This window comes from Zeugodacus cucurbitae, chromosome 3, assembly GCF_028554725.1.
Source record: "Zeugodacus cucurbitae isolate PBARC_wt_2022May chromosome 3, idZeuCucr1.2, whole genome shotgun sequence".
Taxonomy (NCBI): Eukaryota; Metazoa; Arthropoda; class Insecta; order Diptera; family Tephritidae; genus Zeugodacus; species Zeugodacus cucurbitae.
This window is the reverse complement of record NC_071668.1, coordinates 68,268,506-68,284,972: the sequence shown is the minus strand read 5'-3', so window position 1 is coordinate 68,284,972 and position 16,467 is coordinate 68,268,506. Positions and strand designations below refer to the sequence as shown.

The following is a 16,467-nucleotide window of genomic DNA, read 5'->3' as shown; positions in this document are numbered from 1 at the left end:
GTTGTTTTTGTTGCATTTTTCGTTGTTGCTGTTGTTGTTTTCTGTTACTGTTTCGTACGTCTTGGAAGACGTTAAGTGTTTATCTGAGCAACTTTTTGAATGAAATAGGAAGCCCACACGTAGTAATGTTGGTATTATGCATATATCCGTTTATAAGCACACACACACACACAAACGCACATACACTTGTGCTTGACCATTTTTCCTGCTCTCTTGAGTTACAGCAATTGAGTTGAAAGCGGTAAGACGAGTCAAGATGAAATGAAATGAAAAACTCTAAAGTATCTGTGTACACACATGTATGTACATATGTGTGTGTTAGCGCTAGTTAGTGCGATTTTGGCCATGAACATGGGCTGCCAAGAATGCTCGTACTACAACATCCCATTCATAATTTCCGTTTGAACGGCTCCAATTCTGTGAGAGCGCAAGTAGACTTGAACTCAAAGTTGCTGTGCTCGAAGCTGGCGTCTGAAACCGGGAGATCTTCTCAGCAGCACATAGTACATACATACGTACAAACAGAGACGTCGACACATTTCTGTGTTAAGAATAATAAGAATTTGTTTCTAGTCACCCATATGCAAGTGTATTGCGTCTCTTTCTTAAACTCCGCCCTTATTCTTGAGGAAGTGTTGTGTTCTGGCGCAAAACTTGGTGAGATCTTTTATTTCCTCATTTTTTGTTTAACAAGTTGAATTGAAACTCACAAAGGCTGGCGCTCAATTTTTTATGCAATTACTTACATATTTGTTATTGTTGTATTTATATACTTACAGGCATGTGTATTTGAAATAACGGTTTGAAAATTTTAAATGTATACATGGTTTTAAACACATGTATTTTAAACAAAAATTTATAAGAATCGAGAAAGGTGTTCATTTTGGATATACATACATGTATATAGTTATTATATAGACACAATACACATATACTTATATATATATTTTTCGAAATACTTGAATAACACCAAAAAATACGTTAGTAAGGCAGAGTATGCGGAAACTCACATGAAATTCGAGGTCAAACAAGGCTTGTTTGGACGCTAAAATGAAGCTAAATTAACGCGTCCTTTCAGGAAAAACTGAGTTTAACTGATATTTCAATTTTTTTTTGTACTCATTCTAATTAGTCTTTGAGGCGTTTATTTTCAAAAATAATTCAATTGATTTCGTTTTTTAATAAACTGTTTATTTCACACTTAAATCTTAGTGTACTGACAGATCACTGCTAAAATGACGTCATAAAAACAGTTATTCATATATTTAATATATATATACTCTTAAAAATTTTATTTTTATACGCTCGCAACAAAGTTGCTAAAGAGAGTATTATAGTTTTGTTCACATAACGGTTGTTTGTAACACCCAAAACTAAACGAGTTAGATATAGGGTTATATATGTATATAAAATTGGTCAGGGTGACAAATAAAGTACAAATCCGGATGTCTGTCTGTCCGTCCGTCCGTGCAAGCTGTAACTTGAGTAAAATGGAGGAAATCGGATTATAACCACGCCCACCTCCCATACAAAGGTTATGTTGAAAACTACTGAAAATGCTTTAATTCAGTAAGGAAAACCACCAGAAACCTTAACTTTCATTATAAAGATGGTACAGAAGAGCTGCACTCAAAATGGTATACAAAATTTTAAATGGGCGCGGTTACGCCCACTTATGTGTGAAAAACCATATCTCCGAAACTACTCGACCAATTTCAATGAAATTCGGTTTATAATACCTTCCTAGCTTCGCAATGATATATTGTACAAATAATCCAAATCGGTTCACAACCACGCCTACTTCCCATTTACCAGAACTTTGAAGTCGATCTGAATCGTTTACTTTACAATATATAAAGTAAGCACTAGTGAAGATATCGAAACAGAGCTTAACAAAAATACTGCATTTAGAGAGTGGCATCGGCCTTCTAAAAATCTAAAATCTAAAAATCGGTCCATAAATTTTCAAGACCCTATATATCGAATATGAGGACCTCAGTGCTTCTAACTTATTTTTTTACTGAAAGTATATGTAAGTCTCTCTGATATTTTATAGAAATTCAGAGGAAGTATGTTTCTTCTAATAATATGTCTCCGGCCAAAAATGAGAGAATTGGGGTCATAACTTCCCCTATCTCCCATATACTTAATATTAGGGTTTTCAAACTTTTAATAAACTACCATATATATGCCGAATATTGTTTGTTATATTAATAAAATTAAATAAATAAATTGCGAAAGTATAAAATGTTCGCTTGTACCCGAACTTAGCCAGTCCTTACTTGTTAAATATTTTTTGCTATTTTTCTTTCATAACAGCGTTTAACGGTATTTTTTGAACATAAAATTTAAATTCTCTCAGCAACTCAGCTGAAGTGACGTCACACGAAGAATTACCTACAATGTGTGACTGCTGCCGAAACGTCATTTCAATTAGAGGGGGTTGATACTGATACTGGTGTTCTATTTCGGGGGTAAAGATGCCGAATACTCCTGGTTTGATCTGCTACATATTATATAATATAAATATTTTATTATGAGGTGTCTTCAAACTTTTGGGACCCTTAATTATTGAGACAGTGCAAATAAATCTACATAAAGTTGTTGAGAATCTGAAAATTAATCTGGCAGCAATTATTATATAAGCACAACGAACGACGTTGAAGAGGCGCCTAAGCTTAAGGTGAGCTTCTAACCTAAGTGTTTTGGAAGCAGCAGTTTCAATATTCAATTATTCTCGTCAGTGTCACTAGAGTGAACGAGAGTGATTAGAGTGAATGCTAAGGGGTTTGAAAGCACATTAAAATAACTGTATTGTTCAGTAGTGTTTGCTAAGCCAGAAAGTTACTCTCAGCGAGAGAGGTATGAGTGTTCCTGTATTGTCTTGATGAATAGTGTATGTCTTTCGATAAGTCTGGATCGGAAACAAACGTTATTCTGCCTAAAGAGATCTCTCAAAGCTCTATTTTAATTGAATATATCTTGTTGTTATTGAATATAATCTGAAGGAGTACAGTTACAAATTACAAATCAAATCAGTATTAGAAGTATTGTTTTATATTTTTGAAATCAGAGTAACCAGATCTGAAAAAAACTTAACGAAGTGTCAATAGTAGAACAAATATCAAGTCTAAAAGGTATAGCCTTCATATCTGCACTCGTGAACCTCATTTACGTGACATAGGCTCAAATCAAGAAGAACAACGGTATTGAAGGTATTTAAAATTAGTGAACCCCCTCGAAACCTTGGTGATATTGTCTGTACGTGTAATTGGCATTGTCGATTTGAGGTTAGGGTGAATTTGTGTTATATAATTGATCTATTAGCATGGTTATTTAGATTTATGATTACATTTGGAAGTGTATTTACTCGTTCAAGCCTTTCAATTTGTGTTTTTTTTTTTGTAGGAAGAATTTATTTTAATTGATTTTCCTTTTATTTCTAAGCTTTAAATCCAAAATCGATTGACTACAAGAGTTACTATATAAATATATTACTATTTTCGATATAAAAGTTAAATTATTATATTTTTTTCTTTTCTAAGCGTTTGGAATAATCATACAATTCAATTTTCTTTCAGCATCACACGAAGCTCATGTCAATTAATTCTGGTAAGTTCATTCACATCTTCAATTTCATACAATATATTAGCAATGTTAAATAGACAAACGTGCCGTTAAGTTTTTTTTTTGTTTTTATATTTTAACAAAGATGATTAGCTTTTTACTCATTTTAACACACGAACCTTCATGATTACACATACAGTACAAACACCAGCACGCACCTACACCCAATAGCATTTAACTTGGCTATGAGATTCTTGTGAAAATAAAACCAAATCTGCTAAAAAGAATACACTGAAATCTCTGCTGCTAAGTATATCGTATTACACAGCTTTTGTTTTGTTTGTGTATACATACATACATATATATCGTACGTGTACTTAGCTTAAAAGCGTGAAAAATTTCTCTTTGCCGCTCACTGACGTTGTTGAATCAGTAGCACACAACATCTTCAGCCAATGAGAAGTTCACGACGGAACATTGAGCTTGAACATTGTGCCAATGAAATCCGAGCTTTTTATATTTAAGCCATAACCATAACGTATTAGTATGTCTTTAGTATAGGCAAGAGCCATATTGGTTGATAAATGTTGTCTTGAATTCATAAGTGATTCCGTCAAAATCCTCCTACTCGCTGGGGAAACTGGAAAATTGTGATTTAAAAGTGGTTTAATATTTATGCGTATGTATGTAACTGATATATACATATGAACACATTTTGCATATTCTAGCGTATGAGATATTATTTGCTACGTGAATTAATATTAGGGTGATTGATTTTTTTACTAATATATTGTTTTAAGAAAATCAGCCTAATAATCTAATAATCAAAATTATTTCAATTAAGTTCAAAAGCTTTTGTTTTAAGTATATTTTATTTTTGTTTTTATTTTTTGTTTAAAATTGATCTGTGCTTGTATGAAATAATCCAAAATTTTACCCTTCAACCTATTTCAACAAATAAATGGACCACCCTAATTCATAAATGTATAGCAATTTGCCAGTAGTACGTGCATAAATTGCTGGAAGTGTTGTAAAATTGCATTTTTATTAGCTTAAATTAGCCACATGGCAAAGTTAAAGCGTTCCTAGGCATTTACCGTTACAAATATGTAGAGTGTATATGCAAGTATAAGTAATATTTTTACAATTTCTACAATGAAGACAATTATCTCAAAATTTTCAGCCAGAAAGCTTTTAAAAAGTGTGGAAAGGGTCTATAAATCTCAACTTGTTATTAAAAGCAATTGGATGTCATCTTCGCCTCTAAACCGTAATTCAATAGTTAATACTTGACTTAATACCTCAAGATTTGTCATCGATTTTTGTAATTCCGTAACACTTGCTCTAAAGAATCCAAATGCACTGAATAAAAATTCACATTTGTAATAAAACTAGGTTAAAATTGTATTCGAGGATTCTTAAATAAGTTTTTGGTTTCTTTCGATGGCTCAGTGAAAGTATTATGTCCGGTAAAATGAAACCAAAAGTTATAGAATAATTCAGTGAATTTACCAAAACTGAAACAAAAGACTTAAGAAGCGAACTTCACATGAAAATTTTCATATAAAAATAGGAAGAAAGTTTGCACAATAGAGAGCTAATACCTTGATAATGATCGATGAAGCTTGTTTATGATTATCAATCAATAAATAAAGAAGTATACAAAGGTTAGTTTCAGGTTCTTGATTGAGCTTTAAAAATTGCCTTGGGGTGTTCATGCTCATTTAGAAACGAAAGTTAAATTGCTTACAGATTTTAAATCACTATTCGAACCATCAAATAAACAATTAACTAATGAAAGGTACAAATGTGCTGTTTATGTTGAGGTTAGATCGCTTCAACAAACGTAATCATCTGCATATTGCGATAATAAGAAAAAATGTTACTTAAGAGTTCCAAGATAGTTATTTAGAGTTATTTGAAAGAAAAAATAGAAAATAATAAAGCAAACTTATGTATTTGTTTGATCCAAAAAATTTTAAAATAACTCAAAACCTTTCTTTTTGTCAGCTTGAAATTATTAGTTCTCAGATAAATATTGTGAAAATGTGAAAATTACTCTGTAAATGGAGTGACTTTGTATTAAAAAACCTTATATTCAGAACTTAGAAATATTTTTCAGCCATAATTCTTTGACGTATAATTTTTCAAATCGCAAAGAATTCTTATAACAGTGGAACTTCCATAACTCAAACTTCCTTAACTCGAAGTTCTCTCTCGAAAGTTCATAAATCGAACTTTTCGCCCAGGGCATAATACAAAATTTAAAATTTTACTATCGAGGCACAATTTTAAAAGAAATATTATATTACACTTATGGATTGCATACATCTTGTAACAAAGGCATGGGATACAGATGTCAAGAGCAAGATAATGGCAAACTGCAACAAACAAAATTACAGAATACATGTTTTAATGTATGAACATAAAATTTTTTGCGAATTAAATAGATAAAACTGGGTATAAATGCATATTTTACTGCTTTTTGAAAAATTATATTTTTTAATGAAAATTCTATAACTCGAAGTTTTTTTCATTATAGTTCATTATAGCAGTCTAATAATCTCTGTTAAGTGTTATATAGAGTCTTTGCTCCAATTAGTGGTTTAGATTTGGAGGATATCCGTCAATTAGGAGTTCAACTGTATGAGCTTGTTCATATTGAAATTTTACTGGATTGCTATTTCAAATAAGTTCTACAGATTTGCCTACGTTTCGAGGAAGTTTCGGTCAAGTATTTATCTCTACAATTATCGCAACCTTTATTTCCGGTTTTCGCACATATTCGCTTGAAAAATCTTTACTCAACAACATAGCCGAATTCAATCCTTTCTTTATTTTACCAAATTATTTAGGATTTGAACATAAGTACTTTTACATATGGTATATGTATGTATGTATATGTTCATAATTCCATACATTATTGTGGTTAGCTTATACATATTGCCATTTAAGGATCAACACTTATGCGTCCCATACGCTTATGCGCTTATTACACATTACGTTCGAGGGATTCACATGCTTCTTTGCACGTTGGCCTCTTTAAGATTCTATTGTTTCTAGAAGTCAACTGTTTTGTTTAAATTTCCCGCCAAACTCAATCAATTGCATTATACACCTGTTCTACAATTATTAAGGATAACTCGCAAATGTAACGTCCAAACAACCCTTAAAGGAAGAAGAACATGCGGGCAATCAAAAAGACAACTAACCATAGTAACAAACCAACGGAGCGATACCATATTGTAGCATCACCAGGAACAGGTTCAACTGACAACTGCCAAACCGTCAACGGCCAACGGAATACTCTTAAGCATTTACTCATTTACGCATTACTATGTATGTATATACAGACATACATATCTACCAGTCGATCTGCATATTTATCTGAATATTTGTATGTGCGTGCACACACTTGCCGCTACATCCCAAATTGCCACATACTTACCCAACCGGTGCATCGCCAATTGTGCAGCGATGAGCGCCAGCACATCCGCACACACACATACGGGCATTTTGCGCGTTGGCTTGCTTGCACAGCTACCCTGCAGGGAAATCTATCGGTGATTCCTCAACGACACCCTTATGTTGCAGTAGAAATCATTTGCCGTTCGCATTTAACTCTCCACCTGTGTTGGTGCTGTAGGTTCTCAGGCTCAATACCGTGGGAAATTCGCCCCTTTATGTTAATTGTCGAGCGCTGAAAACCACTTGTAGGCTCAAAAGTAACAGGTATTGGTGGCGCACGATGTGAGGAGGGAGTAAATTAAGCTAAGGTTTAGTAGATAATTTATGCGTTGGCTAATATAAATATCATTTAGTGAAGATGTATAACAATATTCGGTTCCCACATTCCATACTGAGTTGGATTAGATTCTGTAGTTTTGAAGAAAAAATCTGAAACTGTGCTATATTATAGGGTTTCTTATAATTCTTCTAAATAATTGGATAATTACAATGCACAAGTCTTATATCCACTAAGTTTTAGGCTTCAGTTCAATTATTCGTTTTTAAAATTCTGATTTTTCGGTGCTTCTTACATTGATTCTTGATTTTTTCGTCAGATTTCCATACTCATGAGATCTCCGTAGTTTTTGAACTGGTTACTACTGCCAATAAAGTTGATCACATATATACTTTCAAAATAAACTTTCTTAACAGACCAACCGGGATCATTAAACAATCAGATTTTTATTTTAAATTGCATCTGAATCCCGAGGATCAATTTCATGAAATTACAATTTCTCTGATCACTTCTACCTATTTGGTTTATTTGGAAGAATTGAAGGCAGGAAAATCTATAAAGGTACAGTGGAATTGCCATTATCGCGATCAAATAAAATCAGTGGTATTCCGAATAATCGAATTCAAACAACATTTTAATTTGATCTCTAATGTAATGAATCTCATCTTTTCATAGTAGCTGAGTCATTATAACAACTTTATTGGATCCGATTCGTTCTATCTTTCAAACCACTTAAAAGCAAAAAAGCTTATGTTACTTAACATGTATCCCCAGTTTTAGTCTCTTCATCATTTTCTCTCTCATTACTGTTCAAATCATGTCAATGGTTTCTTCAAGAGTTAATATTTTGAATCCAGGGTTTTCATTATTGCAATTCAGAGACTCTTTAATAATCTTTTCATCGTACTCTTCACCACTGTTAACAATTTTCATTGCTTCTGTTATTTCTTAAAAACCGTTGTGCGGATTATTGAAGAATTAGAATAGAGCCGAGACGTATGCGTTCGGATATTTCGATGATCGATGTTCGGATAATCGGGATTCTGTTGTATATATGTTCAAGAAGTCCTTCGCAGAAATAGTTCCAAAACATACGAATGGGGTTCAGAGCTGAAAAATTGGTGCGTACATGTTCGGAAACCTGGTAGATATTACAGATAAACCATGTTGAATTATGTATATGAAATTCTTCTTCAAGGACGAACTGATTCTCTAATTTTGTTAGAAATGTACCATTAACTTTTTGGAAATCAAAGAATAAACGTACATTTATAGAAAACGGTGGATGCTGTGGCCTAGCCGTAAATATTACTACACTCAGGTGTAAAAACCCATATTTCAACTAATTTATAGGCATTATTAATTTTCGGTGATCTGCTTCACTCGGAGGTCATTTTAGAAACAATAAACTTAAGGGGTTATATACAGTTAGAATTTTCAAAAAATCGATTTTATTTTTATTTCATTTTCTTAATGTACATATATTTAAGAATACATACAGAAAATTTCATATCGTTCCGGTGAATATTTTAAAGTTACAAGCAAATTTGAAAAGGCGTTTCAGAGTGCTTGGAAGTACAAGGTCCGAGCGGAAACGCGGTTTTCTCAAAATGGTGTTTTCAAAGTCGGTGACCAACATTACTCGAAAACGGCTAGACCGATTAGTCTCAAATTTCAACACGACCTTGTTAAATATATTTTTTAGTAAATAATCTAAGATTTTTTCTCTCCGGTAAATATTTTTTTTTATAAACAATTTAAGGCCGAAATTTCGGTGAAGAATCGATTTTTTTTTGAGAAACCGCCATTTTGTCAAAAAAATTTATTTTGCTTATTCCTTCGATTAATTACTAGATTTAACATTATTTTAACGAAATCTGTTTGGTTTTTTAATTTCATATGATCCAGTTCCGAGATATAGTGGTCACCGCAAAACGTCTTTTTTGAGAGGAGCTCCTGGGGATCAGCTGTAGCTCTTTTTCAAATAAATATTTTTACTAGTACTAAGTCTTAAAATACAGTTAAAAGATACCATAATATGTATATACATTTTTGAATCAATAAATTAAAAAGTTTTCTCAGAAAAAATTCTGGAAAATTCACTTTTTTTCGGCCGTTTAACTGTATATAACCCCTTAAACTGGAGACATGACGAACTTCAAAAAAAGAGTTTTTCGTTGGAATCTAGTTCCATTCTCATATCTCGCCTTCAACGAGTGCCTTACTGTTTCACAGATTTTTCCAACATGGTCCATTAATTCGCTTGTAGTATGTATGCCTGCCAACCGGCTTCAAGAGAATGCATTTACTCCTCCCAACGCGTATTAAGGAGTCAGTCGTAAAGACACCAACAGGTGAATAAAACGTTGACTTTGCTGCCGTAAAGGTGCGCTTCCCTTTGTTCACGTGTTATTCTTTCATTGTCCGATAAATAAAAACATCTGTACCCTGCTGCTTGCTGTTGTTGTTATTGTCGGTGCTCCTGCTGCTGCTGCCGCTGCTGAGTGTTACTCTTAGTAGGCACCGCTATGATGAGGGCAAGGCAATAATTTTCGTACAAACGTGTGCAGAGTTTTTGAAAAGGCATTCTGGAATTGTGTGTGTGTGTGAGTGTTGCAACAGAAAAACAGCTTGTCGTTATTATAACTATTATCCCTTGACTTTATTCGCCCCATTTCAAATGTAAGGATATATTCGTACATAATAAAAAAACACAATACAGCAACAACAATGCGCCCTTACCGAATCGTAGTAGTCATAAGTGCATCCTGCATTAATGATTTTATTTCTCAGCGCACACGCACAAAACCGATAATCCTCTTCAACCCCGATTGGTTATGGGGTTTTCTCACTCGCCAGTGTTTTATGTACGCATATATGTATTGGTAAAGCTGTTGGTCATGCTGTTACCATAAATGACTCAAAATGCCCGGGGATGATCCCTATGAAAACACTTTGCCTGCATGTCGAACAACTGCTCGCTAATTGTGCGTAACTAAAGAATGGTTTCAATTAAGAGAGGCTGTTTTGATGCAAAAAATGTCAATAATTAGAAACTTAAATAAATATTAAATGTGCATTTGCTTGCAGGTGCCAGTGTGGGATGCTGCATAAATTTACTGTTTTCGGAAAATTAAAATATCCGAACATATGCCACTGCAGCTTAGTCTCTCTTTTTGAGGAGCATCCCTACTTTTCTGCTTGCATCTTTTCAATTATCTTCTTATAAAATCTACATATCTGTCTCCCAGCTGCAACCATATAATGTCTAGCAAGGTGTGCGTTTTATAATTTTCCTTCCTCTAAGGATCATCGATGTGTTCCTTATTTGTAAGAAACAAAATATTTTCAAGTTAGTTCGATTTACGGGACTTGGTTTTATAGAAAATCTCGAGAGTGAATAATTGGAGGGCTCATTACAACCTTGCTTCCGCCGTTTTCCAATAGATGTATCTAGGGTCAAGCCGTGGTCGATTAAATCGATTTTTTTTTTAATATCGATCTTAGACATTTGTGTCAATATTAACCCAACAAAATCTGTTTGCAACCCAAACTTATTCTCAACTGAAAATGTCACTTTTTGAGCTTGAGCCGAATTTTCGACATTTGCGGGAATGTCTTTAGGGTCAAACACTGGTCGATTATATCGTTTTATATCGATCTTGGACATTTGTGTCAACATTAACCCAACAAAATATTTGTAGAGATCTGTTTGCAACCCAAACTTATTCTCAACTGAAAATGTCACTTTTTGAGCTTGAGCCGAATTTTCGACATTTGCGGGAATGTCTTTAGGGTCAAACACTGGTCGATTATATCGTTTTATATCGATCTTGGACATTTGTGTCAACATTAACCCAACAAAATATTTGTAGAGATCTGTTTGACATTTGCGGGGAATTTTGCTTTTCTTTTTCAATTCCATAAAAAGTGTGGCTGAGGCTCATCAACATTTGTAACCGTTTTTATACAAAAAAAGCATTAAATTTACAAAAACGGCGGAACAAAGTTATAGACCTAATACATTGTCTTAAGCTGATATTAAAGAAATCTTAATACAGTGTCAGAAACCGTTCATATTTTAAGCTTCTCTGGGTTAATATATAATAGATAGCACTGTCTTTATTTGAGCTCTTCAATATCCCTGATTTGTTTCTAATTTCGCGAGGTTGATTGGAGTTGTCTCTCTAATGTGATAAAAGTTTATATTTTGCTCTTCCTTGGAAGTTATGTTTTCTCGTTATCTTATGCATAATTTGACATTTCCTCATCCTAAAAAAAATATAGTCAAACGAATTCAATTGCAATCGAATTGATTAGTAATTAATTAATTACATTCCGATACTGGCGCGCCTATAAAAAGCGCAATAATTTATACCCCCAATAGTTGTCTCCAAGATAAAATACCTCAAAAATTATGTCAGATTCAGAATAATATTATATCAGAAATGCTGATGCAATAACAACAACTATGCATGTCAACAAACTGTAAATATTACTCTCGTTGTCAGATAAATTCATCGCATGTTTGCTCAAGAAGTCCAATCTTATTATTTATTGCATAGTGAAATATTTGCTGAAAACGCCTCACGTTTAACAGAGATTTTTTACTTGTTCTCAAATTTGATTGGCTAAACAAGTCCTTTGGGGTAGGGATGGTCAGTGTCTTTAATATGAAATTCTCTTACTTGTTTTGTTTACAGAATTGTCAAAAATTAACTGAACTGTAAATGTAACTAAATATAAATTTGTCTAGGGCTATCTTTTGTACAACCATTACATGTTTTTCGAAATATTTAGGGTATTCACAAGGTGTCATATTGTGTCATATCGTCATATTTTTTATGACTGTCATATCAACACTGTTGTTGTTTCACATGCAAAATTAAAATATGACTCATACAACACTGCGTGGTATGTTTCTTGAGTTCGTTATTCTATATATGGCCAAAACCAGATATATGCCCGTATTTTCCAGATATATGCAATGTGCGGTATAAATCGGTTGAGAAGTGTGCGGGCAGAAGGGCACGAGCAAAACCGACCGCTGACCGACCCAAAAAACCGGGTTTTCACAGAAAACCGACTACCCACTCGTCGAAGTTTTGCCCCAAAGCCGCACCCACCGACCGCCCACACTGCCACGTGTGTGTCCAAAAAAAACCGGTTACTGCAGTACTAGGCATATGCCGCAAAAAACCGAAAAAATTCGGCAGCAAGTGCCCCTACCCACTTTTCGGCCGGTAACCGGTTACTTTTTGGAACCGGTTTTTTTTGGGACCTCAGCAAAAATCGCTATGATTAAGTGTAGAAATATGACAAAATATGACATACAACAGTTAATATTAAAATATGACTTAAGACATACAACAAAGCTTGTGAATTGCCTAATTGAGTAGCAGAGATTACTATTTAAAATGAATCATTAGTTTTTGAAATTTGACAGATTTGATACTATTTGCTCATAGAAGTTTCCAAAGCATTAGTTTCATGCTGACCTAACAAGCCATACAATGTCGAAATGTTTACATATTACCATTCAAAGTCTTTTTAATATGTTCAGAAGTTGTTTCTCTCTCTTTTAAACTAATATATGGCAAAATACCATTTCATGAACCAATTGAAGCATATGAGCATAAGACAGTATACAACTTGGTAAAATACCATTTGATGAACCAATTGAAGCATACGAGTATAAGAGAGTATACAACTTCCACGAAGAGAGTAGAGTTGCGCATGAACAAACATTGTCGGAAGCTCTCAATTAACTCCAATTTTTGACTGCCAGACCATTGCAGTGTCTGCCATTTAGGTAGCAGTAGATATACCGCTTCGAAGTGCGGCATCCTTCAGAGAGGTGTGTATTTACTCCGATAGCAGAGCGGCAATACGGTCCTTGGATTCGATGACTGTACACACTAAGCTAGTAAAGAAGTGTCTAACATCGTTTTTGGTAGCTTCGAACTACTTTATAATCCGACTTGTGTAGGTACCCGGTCACCATGGAATTGCTGGAAACTGCAGTTCGGCAGGTTCAGCTTGCAATAGAAATTGACACTGGCTTCGAGCACAGTAGCGAGGTCTTTTTGGCTCGAAGTGAATCGAAACCGGTCCTTACAGCTACGGTCGCTTAGCAAGGCTCATCACACATGCGGTGAGGCTAGGGATAAAGTCAAACGCTAGTTGCCTAAACTTGGGGGCAGGAATCATCCAAGCACTTCCTCCTTCAACAACCAGCATTCGCCAGACTTAGGTTAAAGCATTTCGGTAGGCACATCTTCGAGTGAAGCGACTGGAAACGACATTAGACAACTTAAGAACTTCAACACAGATTCCAAGCGATTTATCGTATAATAAGGGTCTTGGTGATTCGTTAGAAGGTTCCGGGTGTCACAAAGGACAGTCGAATCTGTCTAACTGAGATTTTTTGCAGCTGCGGAAATCTTTCCTTTACCTAACCTAACCCAACCTAATCTAACCTAACGCTGAATTGTTTAAAATATTATCCTAAAATTTCAAATCGATCCGGCAAAAGTTTGAAATACTTTCTTTTTCAACCTCTGAAACCCACTTAAGCCTTTAATTCTGAATAATAATATGACATTGAATTCTTATTGGCTGTTTTTGTATTTAATCAATTAAAATTACTTTAAAAACTGTTAACTAGCATTGAATAACTGTTATTTCACAATAAAACGTAGTAACAACAATGCAAAATGACTTATCGAACTGACCGTTTTTTCCATTTTTTCACCGCAGGCGAAACATATGTAAATCAAATATACCGTAATTATTATACTCATACAGCTGCAAATTAATTATTACAATTAAAATAGTCAGCAAGTTTTATATACTGTTAGTCATAATATTATTTGAGCGGCAGAAACGAGAATTATTACCGTAATCAGAAGTTTTGTAAAATATAGAAATTTATTCAACTGTACGAATATATGTCTGTATATATATGTATATATGTAGATATATATTTATTTATACTACGATTTGTATCTTATTAATGGACTAATGTAATATTAATTAACGATTATTATTCATAGCTGCAAACCAATATATGCAAGTAAAAACAAATTAAATATGGTAGACCATAAAGTCTATGCAGAATTGCGGTTAAGTGTAAAATAAGCATATATTTTTTTCCAATTTTTATTTTTTTTTTTTTGTATTTTTGCTGAAAACCACTTTGATTAAAAACTGGAATTGTGCAAGTGTAGCGCATACAGTAGCACTGAAAATATAATTTCTCGAAGCAGGTGATTTATTACGCTCTGCGCCACACAGCGCATGTGTACGCGTGTGTGTATCAATATGTATATGTATATGTGCGCGGCGAAATACTTACTACACGTATTTATCGATCCTGACGATTGCGATCGAATATGAGCTTTTTCGTTGTCGTTTTTATGTTTTTGCTTTATTATTATTATTAGTTATTAAGGTGCTGTGTGGTGAGTGTTCTTCCTTCTGGTCTTAGGTCTTTCATTTAATTCGAGCACACAGTTCCACATACATACATCCGTACAAGCATACAAGCATTTGGTACATGTCATCAAGGCGTAGGCAAGCGGGACGTCAGCTTCCTGTGCGCGGCCACTATGGTGCATACGCGTATAAATCCACCTCTCGCAGCTTAAATGTAGACGAGATAAACATGAAAGAATTCGACCAAGTCTCATATGGACTGCAGTAGCGTGGCTTGTTGGTAGTTAACTCCCTATATATGTATGTATGTATGCTTACTTACGTTCTTATTGGTATATACTGTTTGTTGATGGGCCACGCTTGAGGGCTTGAAGGCTTGAAAAGTGCCCACATACATACACACACACACACACACACACATTCTTGCCGCAAAAATATCAGCCAGCTACAGCATCCGTATGTACGTAAGTATATATCGTGTCCATATGCATCTACCGTATAATGACTGCTCCCTTGCGAACTTGATTTTATTCATTCATTAAATTCCATACATACAAAACAGGTAGGAGAATAACATGTGCAATAAGAGTAGCTACAAACTAATTTAATTTGGATGCTTGATGCCGCTGGCTATGGTAGGCAATTTACTACAGTGTGATGAATTTATCTTTCATACAATTTCGACTACTTACTCTCTTACATACATACATACATAATATATGTATGTACACACTTAACCGGCCGATATGCTGTCTCTAAATTTAAAAAAAAAAAACATATATACTATACATGCATGTATTGTTAGTGTAATTTGTGTAATCGCAAATATCTTTGGCTACTGTGAAATTAATAATAGGGTTTGTTGCTTACGATATACGTTTATATATCGATATATATTTATATTTCGATGTACATACATAATTTGTACATTTTATTATATTCTTTTGTCGAAAAAATTATAGATGATGTCGTTCGCAAAGAAGTGTCTTTTGTTAGAGAAAAGCTCGTCTGCAGGTTTTCTACTTCTTATCTCCGTCACATGCGGTCCGCCGAGGTCACCAATAAAACGTACTGATTTTATTCGTTGAGATTGCTATCTCTCTAATCATAACACAACGATTTTCGTCTCTAATTTCTCTAAACTCTAAAAACTGATAAAACTGACTCTCTAACTGACTCTCTAAACTGATAAAATCATTATGTGTCAAGATTTATTCGATCTGATGAGCCTCTCGGAGAGTTTTGCCATTGCAATATATGGCTATTCTATAAATCTACTTTCTTAACATCTGCTGCAATATTTTTAACTTTAACCGTGAAAATTATATAATTTCACAGTAAAAGGACCAAATTCGATAGGGTAGGCCGAAAATTGCTTCAACTCATTGTTCTTCAATATATGAAAGACCCTATTTCACGTCAGTGAATCACAAAAGTTTTGTATATATATATTTGGCGTAGGGGATTATAGCAGACTCCAGCAGAGCGCGCCACACATTCCTCCTTCTAGCTTTTTAGCGCCAAATGGAAATCCAAGTGATACCAGGTCACTTTCCACCTGGTCTTTCCAACGGAGTGGATGTCTCCCAATTCCTCTGCTTTCACCAGCGGGTCCTGCATCGAACACTTTCAAAGCTGGAGCGTTTTCGTCCATTCGAACAACATGACCTAGCCAGCGAATCTGCTGTCTTTTTATTCGTTTAACTATGTACACCTCA

The 16,467-nt window shown here is 34.3% G+C and overlaps 1 protein-coding gene across 1 annotated transcript in view; it reads left to right on the top strand.

Moving 5' to 3' along the window:
* LOC105214718 (DNA-directed RNA polymerase II subunit RPB9) overlaps nucleotides 1-9,274 on the top strand; it is a 38,474-nt gene extending 29,200 nt beyond the window's left edge. Inside the window, exons 3-4 of the mRNA XM_054226817.1 lie at nucleotides 3,582-3,612; nucleotides 9,221-9,274. Coding sequence (XP_054082792.1) covers nucleotides 3,582-3,612; nucleotides 9,221-9,259 — 70 coding nt within the window. The 3' untranslated portion in view covers nucleotides 9,260-9,274. The remainder of the gene's footprint in view (nucleotides 1-3,581; nucleotides 3,613-9,220) is intronic.
* The last annotated feature ends 7,193 nt before the right edge of the window (nucleotides 9,275-16,467 follow it).